The sequence below is a fragment of the Calypte anna genome, chromosome 1 (genome assembly GCF_003957555.1).
Source record: "Calypte anna isolate BGI_N300 chromosome 1, bCalAnn1_v1.p, whole genome shotgun sequence".
Taxonomy (NCBI): Eukaryota; Metazoa; Chordata; class Aves; order Apodiformes; family Trochilidae; genus Calypte; species Calypte anna.
This window is the reverse complement of record NC_044244.1, coordinates 135,590,693-135,611,286: the sequence shown is the minus strand read 5'-3', so window position 1 is coordinate 135,611,286 and position 20,594 is coordinate 135,590,693. Positions and strand designations below refer to the sequence as shown.

At 39.1% G+C, this 20,594-nt stretch overlaps 1 protein-coding gene across 1 annotated transcript; it reads right to left on the bottom strand.

The window, feature by feature from the left end:
• Window positions 1-1,025: 1,025 nt before the first annotated feature.
• Window positions 1,026-20,208, bottom strand: IL18R1 (interleukin 18 receptor 1). Its single transcript, XM_030462816.1, has 11 exons — window positions 20,172-20,208; window positions 16,223-16,337; window positions 14,926-15,166; window positions 11,084-11,261; window positions 9,435-9,588; window positions 8,263-8,325; window positions 5,828-5,984; window positions 5,512-5,645; window positions 4,045-4,206; window positions 3,042-3,200; window positions 1,026-1,426 (listed from the first exon to the last, which is right to left on the bottom strand). The coding sequence occupies exons 2-11, from the start codon at window positions 16,269-16,271 to the stop codon at window positions 1,026-1,028; spliced, it is 1,698 nt and encodes a 565-aa protein (XP_030318676.1). The 5' UTR covers window positions 16,272-16,337; window positions 20,172-20,208.
• Between the last annotated feature and the right edge of the window lie 386 nt (window positions 20,209-20,594).

Sequence of the window (20,594 nt, the reverse complement as noted above, 5' to 3'; positions counted from 1 at the left end):
GATCTCCTAGCAAACTGACAAAAAAAGCTGCCCAAATGATCCTTCACTGATTTCCTCCCACTGGTACTAAGGGAAAATACAGTTCCTTTTTCTCCTGGAATTAAAGTCAAGTTGGTATCTTCTGCCAGGCAGCTAATAATAAAGGAAGAATACCGTGGGTTTGACTGGCATTACTAAGTTTGCTTTAAGAAGTAATACTAGGTACAAATGTTCCAAAGGTTCAGGAGTATATGTCCATACTGAAGATGTCGTTTGCACATAAACCCCAACACCCCTCTGCTGAAGGCAGGTCAGGGTATAATGTTGATATCAGCATATGTGAATGAAATATTGTTCTCTCTAGACCATTCCCCTCCTCTCCCTGACAAAATTATAATTTACAGTATTCCCAGTGAAACAGGAGGATTGAAACAGTCATTAACACTCCTCCAAATCACTCCTAACTGGCTTGCCTAGATCATGTACATGTCAGTAGTGAATACTTTTTAGCCTGACCAAATCTACCCTACTCTTTCTAACCTCTCTTGCCTCTGTTTTCACTTAATTTTTCTGCATGATATTGCCCAAAGACTGCATCCCAAGCCATGTAGGGCAGCAGTTTGGGGTTTACTCCCAAGCACGATACACAGAAAATGCCAAAATAAAAACTCAAAAGTATCTAATAATTCTTTGCAAATACTGATACATTTATTGAGGGGCTTCAAGAAGAATACAAGTATAACTAATATTGTCCAACATTACCAGAAAATATGAGTTCAACATGTTTTGCATTGTGCTTCATGTCATGCCATAAGTTCTAAGAAGAATCAAATTCTTGCTGCTTCTGCAAATCACTGAAGAATCACTGTGGGATAGCATTTAGCATTGGGGCTAACATCATCCTAGCCACGGTATTAATATATACATTCTGCTCAGTTCTCACACTTGGCCTCTTATGAACAATGTCTTCCCAAAGTAAGTGTGCAGTTTGTGTTTTCTAAATGTTAGAAAAATGAAGTTTTCAACATCTTCTGTCTCCAGAGCTGTTATATGACTGCACTGAAGTCATGAACCTCAGTCCATGGTTGAGCCCCTTCTGAGCCTAAGTCAAGAGTATTGTAGTGCCCTTTGGTGTTTATTTTGCTAGGTTTTGCTGGCATCAAGTACCGAAGGTTCTTCCAAAATCTGGAATTCACAGGAAGAGATTTATCCTTTTTCCACTTCACAACCCTCTTTGATGGTAAAAGAGACAGTGATTCTGGCAAGAAATTGTAGTCACTTACAGGCATATATTCAATTAATATGATCTTAGTTTTTTTTTCAACAAGGGCTTTATGCAGTCCACTTTTAAGTTCATACATGGCTCTGTCAGAAATGTAGTTCTGGCTCAGTATAATGATTAATCTTCGGCTTTTGTCAATGAAAGAATGGATATCATCAACAACCGCTGCAAATTAAAAATAAATGAGTTATTAAACTAAATTGAAAGGAGAAGCACTGAATCAACTTATCCTTTAGCAATAAGATATGTACCAAAACTGTTCCTCTTATAAGGTGACAGCATGTCAATACTGTTCCTATGAAGAGATTAGTATCCATTAAATGTGGGAAAAATGAGCTCAGGTATGGCCAAAGATTGTTCTCACAAAAAACAGCACAAAATCTCCAGTTACCCTAGACAGCTGTTTGCCAGTAATCACACAGGCAGAAGATAACAGCAATATTTATTTTTCCTCCAGCCAACCATCTCTTTGCTCTTTCATAATAGATACCATTGGAGTGATCCCACAGAAAGGCACCAGCAGCAACCTCTCTGCATATATTCAGTAACCTTCAGGCCACTCCTTCCTTTATATCATCAAATACCCAAATCTATTTCCAGTAATCCAAGGTTGAGAAGACAAGGCTGTGATGCCAGAAGGTGTTCCAGCTGCATTTTGATCCATAACTTTTTTCACAAGTGATGAATTAAATCAAACAGTGACACCCTCTAAATGCCCATACACCAAACTGAATCCTCATGCACAACTTCCAGTGCTTGCTTCAACACCGTGGGACGTGGTCTACATAGACCAGAGATGTACATAGACCATGCTGGGCAGGGAAAGGCAAAACAAAGTGCAGGAGTAACCTGAAGAAGAGAAAACTTAGAAGCAGGAGGGGGAAAAGGATATTACAACACATTAAAGGTTCCTGTAAATAAAAGGAAATACTGGTTTCCATATTCATAGTGGATCAGACCGGAGGAAAGGAAATAAGTTAAAACAAGAGAATCAGATCCAACACTTCAGAAAGCCTTTTTTTAATACTTAGGGAGAGAGGATAACTGGTCAAAAAATGTCTTGGCAGAGCTGTGGCACCTCTCAGAACAGAACAATGTGTCAGAAATGAATACATAGAGAAAAGATACTGCCTTGTGAAGGAGGCTTACTGACCTTATTGTCTGTGTTTTAAACAAAGAAATCCTATTCTTCAGCTACATCTTTGAACTAAATGCAATCTCCCAGTATATTTTTCCAAGCATCTGCAAAATGCCATCTATCTATATGCCCTTTAGAGAAACAAAAGTCCATGTCCTTATTCCTATTTTGTTATGGCATCCATTACATTAACAAAATGTAATGTTTCAACAACCACACTGAAGATACAGCAAACATACAATTGAGCTGAGAATAACTAGTCCAGAGATATCAGCTGCCCTGTGCAGTAAAAACAAGTTAATTCATAGGTGCCTGCTTTCAGCAAAAGCAGAGCAAGAGCATCATTATTGTGAAACATCTGGGAACTTCTCTGTTCTCACCTCAACTTCTCCATGTGAGCTTTTTCATCTCTTCATCCTGGTTCTGTGTAATTAAGTATGTGTTTGTGTGTGTGTGTGTGTCTATGGGTGTATATGAATTCATAAATATATCTATAAAATATGTAAAAAAGCATGCATTCAGACTTTGCATACATAGCTAGATTAAATTTTAAAATGTAGCATTTCAGTGAACAACACACTTGACAGAATTCCTTCTAATTACAGACTTCTACTTTTGTGTAAAAATGATCTTCCTTCTTACCTCCTCCAGGGCATACATCCCTCTCAAATATACATAACTTGTACCCAAAGTTTTCTTCTAATACCATGGGTAATATATTCAAAGCAAATTCTCTCTCTTCTTCAGAAGGAGAAACACAGTCTTTCAGGTAAGACACAAATGCATCATACTCTTTTCCATCTGAAAAGAGATCACCAATTATTGTCTTTTTAGCAATCATCAGAAATACAGTATCTGGTACACCATTGTGATTTTCAAAGTTGTTGTCTCTGTATCAAAGCATGGAGAAACTACTGCTCTTTCCTTTGAAATCTGAAAGAGTCTTCAAAGAAAAAAAAATGCTGAATCAATTTACATTTGATAAAAAATATTCTGGTTGTGTTTGGAAAGTATTTTAAAATAACATATTCTTTCTCCATTGTATTTTTTAAAAAAGATCAGATTAATTTAATCAGTTAATCACAACTGTCGTAATCAAGAAAATGAAGGGAAGTTAAAAATATGTGTATAACCTGGTAAGAATGCTATTCAAGTGATAACACAGATTTCCACATCTATTTTGATCTTTTTTTAAGACTATCGAATAGTCCTGTAGCACTGACAGAAATTTGTTTTCACTTCACAGAAGTCACTTTCTGTCAATCTGCCTGTCTCAGGCAGTGCTTGTCCTTTTTACAGATAGATAATTGTAAACTTTTATACCTTCATCAACTTCTGTGATTAATAACCTGGCAGAACAGAGTGCATCTTAACAGCATCTAACTATGTCCCATACACTACCTGCTCCAGAGGCAGCTTCTTCACTATGTTTACCTGATGTTACTGCCCCAGTTGCACAACAAATTCACTTTAGCACCTGAACAACAAGGGGCTGGGGTTTTTTACATATTCTTTGCTGTTTCTACACTCATAACTCCTGGGTTTATTTTGTATCTTCCTCAAATATGGTTGTTTTATAGACCCTACCAAGAACTATTTTTTAGTCAACACACTTATTTCAACATGAGCATTAGTCAAGTCATACCTCCAGCAGTGTCATCTCTTCTGCATAGGCTCCTGTAAAACAGGACTAAGTCAACTCTAAACATCACACAGACAAACACCACAGCTACAGAAACACATGGGAATAGTACAGCAAGGACCATTCCAGTTGTAAATATGTGCACAGGCAGATCTTGGGTGTTCCCTGTAAAACAGAAACCCAGGAAATTATAACCTTACAAAGAATATTATATAAGATTAATGCATTTAGTACTGATGGCATCTAAAAATCAGCCCACAGTGTTGAGGTGAATCCTTCCCTGCTAATAATTCAAGCACATATGCATGGCATTTGTCCAGAGATGAAGAACTACAGAGCATGGATTACTCTAAGAACAGGAGAAACAATCTTTCACACATTCACACACCCTTGAAGCACTTTAATGAACTCTATGTGAGATCAAGACTAACACTATAGGTCCTCACAGAGGAACAGCATCCCAAACTGGTGGTCAACCACTTTTATGATGAGTTTTCTATAGATTCTTTAGTATTTCCTTTTATTCTTTCTCCCTTCTTTCAGTCCATCCATAACAGTCCTTAGTGTCCCCTTTAATCTCTTTGGCCAAAGTCTTTTTTTTTTTTCTTTTTTTTTTTTTCTTTTTTTTTTTTTTTTTTTTAAATTATTATTCTGTTATCATTGTCTTTTTAGTTCCAAATACAGATTTTTAACCCTTAAACCTATGCTAAGTCTTTATGAAGGCACTGTCAAATCATGCTCATTGTAGTCTATATTTCATTTGTTTTGTTACATGCATCATCTTTTCACACATTTCCTCCAAGTAAAGCCTGGAGAGGTCGGAGAGAGAGATGGAAAATAAGAAGGGAATTCCTACTTGTCGTGAATGTCCAGGCTGTCAGGACTATAAATTTGAAGTACTACTGTATGGTTGAGATCAGCTTTCCATAACTAGAAGAATAGAGTCCTTGGCAAGAGGACTCAAAAAAAAAAAACCAAAACAAACCCAAACCCAAAACAAACCAAAACAAAAAAAACCCAAACCCCTCACACACAAAAAACCCCACTCACATCACATTTTATTTTCAGAGATCTGCTTAATGAACAAAGTGATCCAAACAGCAGAGTGGGCTGCACCAAGCTTTGGGTAGCTGATCCCCATTAGCCCAGCAATCTGATGAGTTGGAGAACACGGAAAATTCTCTCTCAGAACATGGTTCAGCCTTCTCCAGATGTGTCCACAGTAGCAAGGGTTGAACTCTGGAACCCTAACACAGCTGCTCTAGTAGACAGGTCAAAAACCCCTGTCCAAGAGAAGCAGGAGCCAAAGGGGTTGTTAGGTTGTTAGCAGTAGATGGACCAGAGTCTTCATAAATGCACAGACATATTTTGAGAGATGCTCTGAAATCAGTATAGATGCCCTCAGGACTGGAAAGTCTGGCACAATTAATAATTATATATAAGAAGTATAATTCATAGATTACACCATACCTTTCTTCAGTTTCACAATTTTTATTTGTGTTCTTTCATCAGCTTGCAACACGCAGGTGAAATTATGATGCATATCCTCATTTGTTACTTTTTTAATCTGCAGTAGCCTTGTGACATAGAATTTGTTTCCCAGCCTGCAAAAAGGAATGGTCTCAGCAACACTATCTGTACATAAACCTATGAGAAACTAAGAGACAGATTATGAAGAAAAGGTTCTAAAATAACCTCAGACTGAGTTTTTAGTGAATTTGCAGTCTCACAAAATACAGAACATTATCCCACACAAACAAGAGCACAGGATTTTCAGGAAACCTACTGTAATGTTTTTAATTCTTCTTCACATATTGAAGGTTCATTCTCAGGGATACCTGTGCATTTTTCTGGAAATGTTTGATTAATTAACCAGTAGAGGCTGGCATCTTCTCGCGTGTAGTAACCCAAGAAAGCTGTGCAATTGAGTACCTCTTCTTTACCTAAAAAAACCATAACATGAGAAGATCCAGTTAGAAATAGCATTCATGTCCAGAGTGCAGTAAAATGTTAGCTTTCCAAGCAACATATCCCCTGAGCTGTGCTCCTTTCTGGACTTCACAGACCCCACAAAATGTTTCACAGATGTTCCACCTGCACTGGTGGTGGTTTCAGTAGCCGTGCCTGAGGCTCAGATGCTCTCTGCTGCAGAGCCAAAGTCATCCACTGCTTTCCCTCAGATAAACTGTCACAGCCAGAAGAATTTACATGAGCCAGAGAATCTCAGGCATTAGAGAACTAAAGGGAGGGTGACTTGATCTTTGTGGCACCCTTCCAACTCCAGATATTCTACGATTCCATGAACTAGATTGTTCTGCAGGCAGAGAATAGGAGAGGACAACCTATCACTAGTGCCCCAGATCCAGGTATAAGTAACTAGTAAGGAGAATTAGAAGCAATTTATTATAATGCATAAACCATACGGAGTTACTCAATAAAAGAAAAAAACTTGCTGAAGTATCACAGAAGAAATTCTCATCCCAGCACCGCACCTGGGAATCAGCATAATCCTGAGATGTGAGTAAATCACTTAGTTTGCAACTTTTTATCATTTCAAAGCATTAATTGGAAACAACAAGAACCACTCTGTAGAGTGTCAGTAATTATTAGAAAAAGCAAAATTAAAAACTACAGGTATACACTTGGGAAAATCAAGGCAGAAGGCTGCAGCTCTGGAGTGTGAGATTTGATGGTTTGCAAGGCACTTTATTTTAGACACTGTCCCAGAAAGCTTGACATGACATCGGCTGCAACTTTGCACCACCATTTCCAGATTATGCCAGCATCATTTCCAGGAAACACATCCAGAAAACCCTTTATTAAGTCACAAAAGACATTATGTTAGTTCTTGTTCAGGCCTTCATGTACAAATGCTTCCCAGCAAGCAAGGCCTGGCCAGGAATTCTCTAAAAGCACACATCATAACCTGATTACTCAAGATGTAACACAAGATTCTTCCAGAAGAACTGCTTAAGAACCTTTAAAGCATCCAGCTGAAAAACTTCTAAGGATTCAGACCTTAGAAACCCAAATCACAGTTGCACAAATAGAAACACAGACTTAAACTTCTAGTATCATTCACCTCGAAACTCCAGGTTTCTCACCATACACTACAGTTATTTTGGGGGACATACTGTAGAACACTGTTTAAAAAATACAAGTTTGAAAGACCATGGGAATTAGCTCATGTATAACTCCCTTCAATCTCCACCATGCCATCTGCCTCATCACTCAGCAAGTATTTCAATTATCTTTTCAAATTATTTCATCAAGGCAGATAAGGGATGGAAGAGATTTGGTCATAATCATTTGATGCTCAACTCGGCTACCACCTAAGAATTGGGACAAGCAGAGTAAGTGGAAACAACTGTGCAGGGAGGCTGGGAGACCTGAGGCATCACAGCTCTGGGGTACTACCCCTGGAAAAATGACCCAGCAACTGGTATTTGTAGGAAGGAAGGACAACTAGCATCAAGGCCCTGGCTATGCAAATGGGATACACATATGAGCAACAAAGGAGGTAACCAGGATTTTCCATACTTGGAAAGGAAGGACTAAGTACCAGATGGAAGAAACCCCCAGGCACAGGAAAGGAAAAAGACAGGTAAATTTCTGGTTTTAAAAATTAATTACAGCCCCAGTCTCAAAATTCTGGATCCTATACAACACTGTGTGAAGCATGTAGATGATGTTACCTCATCTACTTCCAGATAGGATCATGGTTAAGGTCTTGGCGTTTGCCAATACAACCAATTCTTTGCAGCAGTGACTGATCTGCGTTCTCACATTACCAGGACTGTCAGTCCTCACATTTCCCATTTTCCAGCAGAATAATGTCCTGTGCTGCACCAGCCATTAAGGGGTTTATTCATTATCACTCTCTGCTGAACAAACTGGATGTCACTCCTACATCACTTCATGGCATTTGTTATCTACAAAAGGAAGCCATGGAGAGATGGTTTATCAACACCATCACTTTCTCTTGCCAATCACAACAGCAACATGAGGTTCAGCCTCTGTAAAAGTGTATATTCATGGAATCAGTCATGGAATACAGCAGATAAAACATAGCCAGGCGTGAGGATGGATCAGACCTCAGAGGGTGCACAGACAATTCTTAGCTTGATTACTCTTAATTAGGCCATCAACCATAAATAGATCAGAATGAAAGTACGTGTATATGCAGTAGCTTCCACAAAAAATCTTGTACTGGTTTGATACCTATTTCTGTTGCAATTTCTTCATCAAGCCCAACTATCTCCAAAGCTACAGCCTCTGGTGCATCTAAAATAGAAAGAAGCAGTGTTATTGAAGTAACATCATACTTAAATCCACAGTAAAAATTAAACATTTGCTTTATCACTGAAACTAATTACACACATATCATTTAATTAAAAAAACAATATTTGGACTCTGGCATTGTTGAGTGATTTAAAAAACAGTATGTCCTGTTGAATTTTTTTCACATACATATATACAGACTGCATCATTTACAATGGTTTGAAAGCCTCTTCCCCAACCCTGAGTTTGTATGATACATTTACAGCAAATAATTTTGAAAAAAATAGAACTGCAGAGAAAACATGCTTAATAATTTTTCCAGAATAGGTTGTATGTCACATAAACTTCCCTTACTTGTTTATTTTGGAAATTATTGTGAAATAGTTCAGAATACTAGATTTCATCAGTGTGCCCTTGTGACCAAGAAAGCCAAATGGCATCCCAGGGTGCATCAAGAGGAGTGTGGCAAGCAGGTCAAGGGAGGTCATCCTCCTCCTCTTCTACTCTGCCCTAGTGAGGCCACATCTGGAGTACACTGTCTAGTTCTGGGCTCTCAGGTTCCAGAAGGACAGGCAACTCTTGGCAAGGGTACAGCAAAGGGCTACAGTGACAATTAGGGGACTAGGACATGTCTCTTAGGACAAAAGGCTGAGGTACTTGGGTCTTTTTAGTCTGGAGAAGCCTGAGGGAGCATCTTATCAACACTTAAAAATACTTAAAGGGTTTGGTGTCAGGAGGATAGGGCCAGGCTTTTTTCGGTGCTGCCCAGTGACAGAACAAGAGGTAATAGGCAAAAAATTGAACATAAGAAGTTCCATCTAAACATGAGGAGAAAATTCTTTGAGGGCAGCAGAGCACTGGAACAGGCTACTCAGAGAGGTGGTGGAGTCTCCATCTCTGAAGACATTCAAAACCTGCCTAGGTGCCATCCTGTGAACCTGGTCTGGCAGGGTAGTTGGACTAGATAATCTCTAGGGGTCCCTTTCAACCCCTAACATTCTGTGATTTTTATCACACAGATATATATTTATTAACTGAGAACTGGAATCAAAAGTATCCATAGTAAAGAGAACTAAAAAAGTATACTATGAATTTTTTTAAAGCTTGCTTACCTTCTTCTACTACCAGCTTAATTGTATTTGTGCTGTGGTACATCTTTCCTTCGTGACTGATTAAAATTTTACAGGTATATATCCCAGAGTGCTCTACTACTAAGGTTTTAAAATCCAGTTCTCGCTCTGTTTCATTTTCATAGATTTTACAGTCCTGCATCAATAAAGACAGAAAATAGTATTCTGTAGCAAACACACATTCAAAACCTTAAGTTAAAAACAATTTTTGAAATTAAGTGTCACCATCACTCTTTCACTATCTCAATGACATTTATCTGACCCAAAAGAGGTGGTGGCCAAATTTTCAGTCATGGTCATTTAAATGCAACATTTGAACATGTAACCCATTGGAAGCTGAGAGCACTGCAATTCCAAGAAAGTGTCTGAGTACAATAATACTGTATCAGGAATGTAAATGCACCCATATATTTATTTCAAAATGATGGCTTGGTTCTGTATGTGTCACCTGCTTGTGGTCAAAATTGTCTAGATTTAGGAAGAACTTTCAGGTTAAAGAAAAATGCCTCAAAAATAGGGAAAGTGACCATCTCAAGAGGATGACAAGAGTTGAGCTCACATTTGTTTGCTTTCCTTATCCCCCAAAACAAACACCGGCTTGGTTTTTTGTTTGGGTTTGGGTTTTTTTTTTGTTTTGCTTTTTTTTTTTAATTTGTAGTACATGCTAAGTTAAATGTCTTGTGAAAATGGGAATGGATATTTCCTGGGTGCAGATCCTTATTATCCTGCTCTCATACAAAAGGCATGTGTGATTTATCTATCATCTCAGCTTACTGTGTGATAGGAAGGCTTGAAAATTGTCACCAGTCGAACACCAAAGGATATTTGGTGCAAAGCTGGCTGCTTCACCTGTTTCACACTGTATCAGGCACTGAAATATGAGGCACTGATATACTCTGCTGTCAGCATATCTGTCAGCAGAGTACTGCTAACCTGTACTAGCTAAATCAGTAAGCAGACATGCACTTTAGACCTTTTACCATTCCATTTACAGACCCTATGAGGAGAGGCTGAGGGAGCTGGGGCTGTTCAGCCTGAAGGAGAGGCGGCTCAGGAGAGACCTCATTGCTCTCTACAACTCCCTGAAAGGAGGCTGGAGCCGGGTGGGGTTGGTCTCTTCTCCCAGACGACTTTCAACAAGACAAGAGGGCACGGTCTTAAGTTGTGCCAGGGGAAGTTTAGGTTGGACATTAAAAATAATTTCTTTATGGAGAGGGTGATCAGGCATTGGAATGGGCTGCCCAGGGAAGTAGTGGATTCTCCATCCCTGGAGTTATTTAAAAAGAGACTGGATGTGGCACTCAGTGTCATGGTCTAGCAACCACAACAGTGGTTCAAGGGTTGGACTTGATGATCTCTGAGGTCTCTTCCAACCCAGCCAATTCTATGATTCTATGATTCTATGATTCAAACTACCATTTTATTAATAATTTCTGATTACAAGTACATTTTTCTAACAAAGCTGAGAGAAGATAAAAACTTTCTATTATACACCCATCCTATGATTTTTTTTCCCCTAACAATCTGAGAAATTAAAGCTTGACCAGGTTTGTAGATGCTTCTAAAAATTATTTTTTCCTGCAATCAGATGCTTTGTTTCTTTGATTTGAGCACCCTTTTTCAGTAATTACCTTGTACCATCTTATGCTGTCATTTTGATTGACAGACAGATCACTGCATTTCAACGAATGACCAGTTCCAGCATTTTTTATTTCTGTAGTTAAATGATTTTTGTTGAAACAGCTGCTTTTATCTCTTTCAAGTACATTCAAGGTCCACTTTGGAACTGTGAAGTTTTGTTTTCCATTGCTATGAAAAAAAAATCAGAAAAATCAGTTTTCACAGTTTTTTATATGAACATAGCTTAGTGAGTTATACAACAAAATACAAGCAAATTATCATGTACATCTGTTAGGTAAGTAACACAGCGTCTACAGTGACACAATTATTTCCATTACCCTTCATTACTTTTTCACCCACAAATAAAGGTTTTTTTCCCATAACAAAATAGGTTATCTAAACTAAATCATCTATTACCAAAAAAAATAATGATGCAATGATAGCTATAAATTTTGTCAATATATACTATATCAGCCAGAACAAAGACGCAACATTCTGTGGTATCATATATAGTTACAGGTGACTATAAAAGAGTTTATGACTTTGAATAAGCTAGTGTTTTACAAGATTAATCTCCAATACATTGCAAAGGCTTAGAGCAGGAACTAAAAAATGTATTTGTAAAATATATCAAAAGTAAGATAGGCAACTTTTCTAGTGTTTACAAAGCAACGTTATTCATTGTTTGACACTGTGCAGGGAGTCATTGATATTTCAGAAATATTGCGAAGCTACACACAACTCATGAATTATGGAATGATTCACAGATTCAAGCATGTCTGCAAAACAAGGCATTTTGGAAAGGATTCCCCTTTCTGTCATTCACCCCAGATTGACTAGGAGAGACAAGAAGTACCACTTCTAAAAGACAGGCACCACATCCTACTCACTACCTATAAAATATGAAGTGAACACACTCCATAAGTGACACTTTTAAATCTCCATAAGATTGGAGATTTAATCTCAATTTAATGTCATATTTTGGAGATTTAATTAATTAATTAATGTCATATAATGGAGATTTAATGTCATATTTTGTCAATATATGAAATAAAATATTTTTATATTTTATAATATAAAATATTTATAAATTATAAGTATTTTAAATTATATATAAAATATTTGTAAAATAAAATATATTTTATGTAAATATAAAATATGAAGTGAACACACCCCAAAAGTGACACTTTTAAATCTCCATAACCTAACCATTATTGTTCAAGTATCTGTACTGTTCTGTTCACATATTCCTCCAAAGAATCAGATTACAGCTGAGTTATATCATTGCTCAGTATGTCCAAATACATGACTACCAAGTGAAAAGAAGCTGGAGGACTTTTAGCTTAAATTGGGTGAAATTAGGGCTTAAGAGAAAGTCTTATGCTGCTGCAAGCTAATGGGGGAGATTTCACAATTAGTGCTTGAAGCTCTCATTTTTCACTCAACAAGTAAAGTCTTATAAAGCAAACACAGCAAACAGAGCACTTCCCTCCAGTGTCAGTCATATCTTCATAAATACGTTTGAATATTTTTGTCTCCAAGAAAAGAATAAGGAACTGCTCCTAGGAGAAATTAAAGCAGCATTCTAGAATTATTTTTATAAGAAGGGCCCAGGAGACACAGCAGTTGAAATGAAGAAGCAAGAAGGCAACTAGGCTGGTGAAGGGACTCAAGCACAGACCCTATGAGGTGAGGCTGAGGGAGCTGGGGCTGTTCAGCCTGGAGAAGAGGAGGCTCAGGGGAGACCTCATCACTCTCTGCAACTCCCTGAAAGGAGGCTGGAGCCGGGTGGGGGTTGGGCTCTTTTGCCAGACGACTTTCAACAAGACAAGAGGGCATGGTCTCAATTTGTGCCAGGGGAGGTTTAGGTTAGATATTAGAAAGAATTTCTTTACGGAGAGGGTGATCAGACATTGGAATGGGCTGCCCAGAGAAGTAGTGGATTCTCCATCCCTGGAGATATTTCAAAAGAGACTGGATGTGGCACTCAGTGCCATGGTCTGGTAACTGCAGCAGTAGTGGATCAAGAGTTGGACTTGATGATCTCTGAGGTCCCTTCCAACCCACCCGATTCTATGATTCTAAGAAGAGGAGTGTGTCAGCTCCAACACCAATGTTGCCTGACATGTCTTTTACTGTTACAAGATTCAGAAGAATTGTTAGAATTTAGACTAAATTTTGGGTTGGTTTTTTTTGTCTCTTTTTAAGCACATGTAGTTATTTCTTTTTCTCACCTTCATTACATTCTAGCCCTTTTTCAGCCAAAACAGGTTCTCCTTGTTCTTACTAACTTCAAATATTCATTACTCATGATGGCAACTCAAAACACAGTGGTTTGGTTTCTCAGCCAGCTAACTATGGTGTCATAAACAGGAAAAACCTTATCAAAACTTTTCCATCAGAGATTTACTTGCATGGGTATTCACAGCAGGCGGAGTCTTTCTCACCTTTTCTTCAACATTCCATTCACCCATTTCAATCAGAGGTGCTAATCACAGGGAGCAGTGGAACCACAGCCACTCTTTTAGAGTGAAGTTTATGTAACCTGTTTTATATGCCTGGTTTAGGACAAGACAATCTGTGCCCCGTAGAGGCCTTTCTCTAGTTGACAATAAAGGTCACAAGAGAAGTAGCTTAGGTGTAGGCATAAACATTTTTTTCAGTTAATTCCACCAAGTCTGTGTGCTGATTTTTGCATCACACTGATATCTGAATACTGCTGGAGACACAGCTATGGATCTAGCCATAAAATACCTAAAAATTTACCATTTTGGAAAGATGGAAGAAAAGGATCAATAAAGTCACATGTTCTCCTCTGCACTGTCACTCCACAGGGACTTTCTTCTGTGATCATATTTGGTGAAATCCCTTTAACAAATACGAGGACTTCACCTGAAGTGTATCAAGATATTCTACCTGATGGGTAAAAATCTAGTGAAGGGCAGCTCCCTGGAAGGCGACCAAGCCACATCTATGCAAACTGAGATTTATTTATCTTAACAACAATTTTAACTGTCTGACAGACACATAATATTCAGAAAAAAAAATAAAGAAGTTCCATTGTTTAAGATGCTAATGTCTGGGCTGTTATATTTTTATCCTGGTTTTTACCTGCCGGGACTATTTAGTGCTAATTTGAGGGAAACCAAACTGTTTCTGGCTTAACAGCTTTTCAGCTTCCCCCACCAAACCCACCAAGAAGGAACAACAGAACAGGGCAGGAGAGAATAAAGGTAAGTGAAAGCCCTCAGAGAATATAATCCCAGTTCACTGGATACAGAGCCAGCTCTAAGTCATCCATTACTTATTTCACTGCCATAAGCATTATCTCAGTATTATGATCTACTGCAAGAACCTGGCAGTCTGCCTCCCAGACCACAATATTAACTCTAAACGTGAGTGTTCCCACTGCTTTCAACTGCTCTAAACACATTGAGAATGCGAGTAGCAGTAGGATCCTAAAATATATCATGTTTTTTTCACAGATTTCTCTACTTTCATATTTTTCAGGAACCTGCAAGTTCCCTCAGTTTCAAGGTTACCAGCACAGAGTGACCTGCTTTTTTTGTATCCTGTTTTTTCCTTTGATAACCACAAGACACAGGCTACAAGAAAATACACCATCTAGAGATCCTGCCAAAGATGTGTGACATAGTTTTTCTGTTTACAGCTCTCTCTACAAGTGCATGTGAAATCCTTTATTTTCAAGAAGTGTTGTTGAAGACGCACACATTCAGGCTTACAGGTGATGTCTATTAATTTCTGAATTTATAACCTAAGTCTACCATTCTAGCAAATACATACGAATACATCAACACCCACCAGATGCTCACCCACCAGCTTCCATACCAACCTGTAAGCAACAGAGTAATTTCCAGAGTCACTGAGCTCAGCTGGCCAAAATTCCAGAAAATTCATTTTAGAAACAATTCTGTGTGTTTCCTTTATCAGGTGCTGCTTTCCAGCATTTTCTTTATACCAGTTTATTTTGTTTGCTTTATCCTGAGTGTGTTCTTGCATTGACTCAGGATAACAAAGGAAAAAATATTCCCCTTCCAGTACATCAATGATGGGGCGAAGGGGACACAGCTTCTCTTCGGAGAAAGAGGAAAAAAATACATTAGGAAGCCAAATACTTCTTTTAGAAAATTACATTAACTCAACTTTAAAGTGATTGGCCATGCCATCAGTCTTTTGCCATGTCACTGGTCTCTTATTAAGTGACTTTCTTTCAGAAGAGTGGTTTGGCAGTATTTATTTATTGCAGCAATGTTTATTTCAGTATAAGAACTCAGCTTTCCAAATCTTTATTCTACATCACCCATGCAAAACCAGAAGTAAAAGGAAAGTAAAAGAAAGGACATTTCCCAAAGATCCTTTCAGGTGGGTACAACAGCATCAGAATCAAATAGGCAGAAACAGCAGAATCTGGACTCTACAGTAAAGCAGATGCCACAAATCCAAATGAGGGGAAATTCTTCACATACAGTTTGAGTTAACAAATATGGCTATTCCTCAGAACTTATCAACTGCCATAAAAGCAGAGATCCTACGAAGCAACATTTCTTAATCTTCTACATTTAAACTAAATCATTATGTGGCTGGATTTCTGAAAAACTACTCATTCAAATAAATTGCCTTGGAAGGAGATTATGCGTGTAAAATTCAGTCTAAAAATCTGCTTGATTTTCCAGCCACATTCCTGAAATGTACCTTTGCATAGAGAAGTTATAAAATATACAGAAAAGGGACCATGGTCTAGCATTAACAGTCAAAATAAGCCTTAGGTTTCTATTTCTCCTGAGGTTCTCAGATTATTGTTGTTCAGCAAATATTGAGACCATACTTCTGAATGGCACAAAAAGAAGCAGACTCATTTTCTTCCTTGCTGGGGCTCACATAGCTATTGCTTCCATACATCCTCGTCGTGTGTCTCCAAGTAATATTTCTGCTCTTTTTATTTCATAATTTTGGAATTCTGGGCCGAATTCCCTAAGTCTGAAGAAGGCCTGAAATTACCAGACTCTTCAGATTGTGGTCTTAGCTGCAAAATACAAAATTTGTCCCACTCTAGACAGCTGCCAAGAAGTTGACAAGTCTTCAGCAATTATTATGAAGGTTCTACTACTGAAATTAAAATTTATACTCACCAGTGGCAGATTCAATAATAAAGATTAAAAAAAATATCATCGGACTCATTTTTTTGAGTTATTTCTTACTTCTCCAGAAAGACAAAAATTAATTGTTCGTGCTTGTTCTGAAAGCCTAGAAAAAAGAGATACACAATTCATCACCAGTGATGAACAGATTCCTTTTAGCATTTGAGTACTGTAATTATTGCCTGGTACTGAAGAGGGCTTCCAAGTGGAAAGTTTCCCATTTTTATCATAACAGCTATTTTCACACACTAGGGCATGTATTTAGACTTTTCTTGGTAAGTTTTTTTAAATGCAGAAAGCACTGCAGGTTTTCCTTCTTCCATTTTCTTTCCCACTAGAGGTATTTCACATTTCTAATTAACTGACAACCTTATAGAAGCACCCATCTTAAATCCCAAGCCAACAGACACCTACCACAGCATAAGACAGTGCTTTTTTCCTCCACAAAGAGTATTTATTTGCAAGACTGGACTTTGTAGAATTATCTAGTAGATACTTACCTTGCCTTAAGTGAGAACAGCACAATGTTTGGAGATTAATTCATAGCGAATTTTCAGTCTGATGGAAAAGAATGAGATCTGCAATTTTGTCCTACAATTTTTACTGGCAGTGAAACGAACCAGTAAGCACCCATTCTAATGTTTCTACTCAGGCAGAGGAGATGAAGAAGCTTATTTTCAATTTTTTCACATGTAGTCAACAGCGCTTTCAAGGACAAATGGAAAACATCACTAAATAAAAAACTTCAGGGAGTATCTTCTCCAAGATTCCACAGAGTACCAGGTCAACTACCAACCAAATGCAGAGCCAGTCCTAAGACTGTGCCTCTGTTTTGCTTATGAAACAGGCACATGAGGTGCACAATAAGTTCAGTGAAACCTCTCAAGGCAACCTTGCTTAGTCAATGACCCAAAGGTATGGGCGAATGAGACGAACACACAAACACACAAGACAGATTTTACAGAGAGCTGCCAAAACTCTGTTTCCTTGGGTGTATTACCTAAGCCTCTTGCAATTTGAGAAAACACATACTTACTGTTCAAAAACACTGCCCTGAGATTTGCAGTCAGAAACTTCCCATGACATAAAGTACCCAAAAACAGGAGGTTACTGCATATCCAGCAGTGTTCTAGAATGATATAAATATGTGCAGCTGCTTCCCCTCTCTTATCATTCTTCCCAGTTAACTACATGTATGCCCACAAATCACTGCAAAGAGATGGAAGAATTTATTCACATCCCCTTTTTCAAATCAGTGGGCAACCAGATCCAGATTTAGAAAGCAGCTAAAAGAAAGTGGATGCTGAGTAATTCAACAAGCAACTTTAAAGGACCATACAGTAAACTTGCCATACCTGGTCTCAATTCCCTATCACACAAGGAGATTCAAACTGTTACACTTGACAAAGAAAGAAGGGCTTATTTCTTTATTTTCACTACTTGAATTTACTTTCCATTTTTCACCCTATCATATGCAGAAGAAATACAGATGTTACAGACAATGAAACAGACCCACCACATAAAGATAAAATCATTTATCACTAGATTTTTAATTCTAAATCCCCTTCTTTGTTTTTTACATCACATCATCATGCAGGGGAAGTTTTAATGAATGCAGAGCAGAGCCCTTCATTGTTGTAACAGGGATGAAAGATCACAGTATAATGCAAGCTACTTAGTAATAGCCAGGTTTGAGATCAGTGGCTACTACTAGCAAGGAAAACACAGATCCTTAATCTTACTCCCACACTGCTGCTGAATCTGATAGTTATTTACATTTGAACCATATGGTTTGCATAATCATCAATTTCCAAAATTCACTATGGGGGAGAATTTGTTTGGTAAAACTCAGCTAATATAAAGAGCTCCTTTAAGGAACAGAAAAGATCTTTAATTTTCAGAAAGAAATGGAGAAATATGATCAAGTAAAGGCAAATATTTTCAGTCTAACAAAACAGTACTGAAATATTTGATGGGCAAAATGCAAAAGCAGTAGTGGGGAATGTCAATTTCAAGGCAAAAAAGGTCTAAAAACCCAGTTGCCTGTAAGGTCTACATCGACAATAAGTTCAAGAATATTTTTTTCAAATTTCATGCAAAGCCATGGATGGAATTTTAACAATAAAAAATGGTTCTTAAAAATCATCATGCCATTGTGAAGCCAACAAAACCTTTAAACAAACTGAAGGTTCAAGTTCTATAAAGTGCATTCATGACAACACATGAACTAGAAAACTGTGTGCATTTAAGCATCATTTTAATAATTACTAGAATCCCCAGAAGATTTTGGAATGAAAGGGGGCTGATACATTGATGTTCAATTTTGGTCAAGTAACTCATTTTGATCAACACTTTTGCAAAAACAAATGTGGTCCCCAAGGGTTGTGACTTCCTTCTATGAAACTGAACAGATTGTGAACATCAGACATTTGAACAAACATTATGGGGTAAAGGAAGGAAAGTACTTACCTTACCTCTTTAAGAATGGTTTCTTGTGGAATTTAAGTCTTTTTCAAAAGCACCATACAGTGCCATAATTCATATAGGATTCATGAAGGAAACAAAAAGATCTAGTAAAAAGTTGCTTTAACTATACTAGGTCTAATTACCATCCTTCTAGGGTTACTATTTCTTGGTTCAAATGAAAATCCATCTTCATTTCAAACAACATAAGTGAAGCTGCTTACTCACTGTGCAAGTCTTGCCAGGTAGAAAGAAGATGCAGAAGGTAGCCTTCCAAACTCCAGAGAGTTACAGCTTGTAGTTACAGATCTTCTGACCTAATTCACTGCTTGAACAAAGAGTAATATCTCCCTCAAAAATTGAGTCTATTTATAGACAGTTCAGTCTGAAGAATCTCCTGGAAAAAAGTGGAATTTCTCACTTTGTGGACTGTTGATGCGGGGAAGGAAACAAAAAGGCAGATGTAAGAAATAAATTTTTGCTAGTGACAATGGAAAGGTAATGGCAAATTACTATCTACTACAGAACATAAAGAGTCTGTCCTGCTCCAAAACCTCCAAGGTGTGAGGGAGAGGCGCAGGGGCAGCCCAGGCAGGGCAGTTCTGCAGTGTCAGTCAGGGGCTATGTGCTGAAATAAGCCCTTTTCAGAGCTAACTTACTTACAACATCTCTGTAATAAGGAAAAAGTACACCACAGGCTTGGGAGAGAGTCAGCATAAGATGCCCAAACCAGGCAGCTCAGGGAAGCGCAGTGGGAAGGGGAAGTGAAGCAGGGAAGGTGGGGATGGGGACAAACAGGACTGGGGACAGGCAGAGTTGGGGGGACAGGCAGGTTTGGCCAGACTGGCTGGGTTGTGGATAGGAAAGGGGGAGGGGGACAGGCAGGGCAGGGGAGAAGGCAGAGCTGGGGAGCAGGAAAGATTGAGGGGACAGACAGGGTTGGGAATGTGCAGGATTAGAGGGAGGAAAGGTTTGGGGGGGGAGAGGGGGCAGCCAGGGTTGGGGGACAGAAAGGATTGAAGAGACTGGGAGAGCTGGGAACAGGTATGGTTGGGGGATCAGGAAGGATCGGGGGGACAGAAAGTGTTGGTCACAAGCAGGGTTACAAACAGACAAGGTCATGGGGAGGAAAGTTCGGGGGAACAGGAAGGATTGGGAACAGGTATGGTTGAGGGAACAGGAAAGTTCGGGGGGAGAGGAAGGGCTGGAAGACAGGCAGGGTATCCCGGAGAGGGACCCGCGACTCCCTGCGCCGCCCGAGTGGGATGCGGGATGCGGCTGGCGGGGCACATCGAGGGACAAACACACACCCATACTCACATCCCCCTCATACACACACACACCCCATACACACACACACCCCCATACACACACACACCCCCATACACACCCCCGTAGAGTTGCCCTGATCAGAGGCTGGCTCTCAGCTTCTCCCTCCTTCCCCCCATCCCTTTCCCCCGTCCTCCCCCTGCCCTACCGAGGCGCTGGGCAGCTTCAAGCCGGGCTGCGGGGGTAGGACGGGCTCTCAAAAGCCTCTTCCCAAAAGAAACGCTTCCTGAAGCTGGAACGGGGGCGAGGGAGAGGGGAGAAGGCCGGGTGAAGTGGTACAGGGCTTCTCAAAGGGTGCTGGGCTGTCAGCCGGCCGTGGGTGGAGCCCGGAGGTGCCTGCCGCCAGTAAAGAGGGTGAATGAAATCAAGTTTTTAATGAGCCGGGAACTTCCCTTTCACAACCTTCTGGGGAACCGTGGGGGGAAAGAACATAAGGAGGCGATGTCCTCGGTTATTTTAAGGCCAAAAAGCTTTTCTGCTGAATGCCACTTGCAGGAACCTGTTCCAAGTCGTGTGATGGAAGTAGGATGAAGGCATAGGTTAAGCTAAATGCAGCAGCTACACCTTCCTC

Excerpts from the sequence above, each read along its gene's own strand:
- IL18R1 (XM_030462816.1), bottom strand. The coding sequence starts at position 16,271 with ATGAGTCCGATGATATTTTTTTTAATCTTTATTATTGAATCTGCCACT. Across the intron at positions 15,167-16,222 it reads TATTATTGAATCTGCCACTG|AGAAGCTGTGTCCCCTTCGC; the intron begins GTGAGTATAAAT and ends CTTTCTCCGAAG. Across the intron at positions 8,326-9,434 it reads TAAGCTGGTAGTAGAAGAAG|ATGCACCAGAGGCTGTAGCT; the intron begins GTAAGCAAGCTT and ends TTTCTATTTTAG.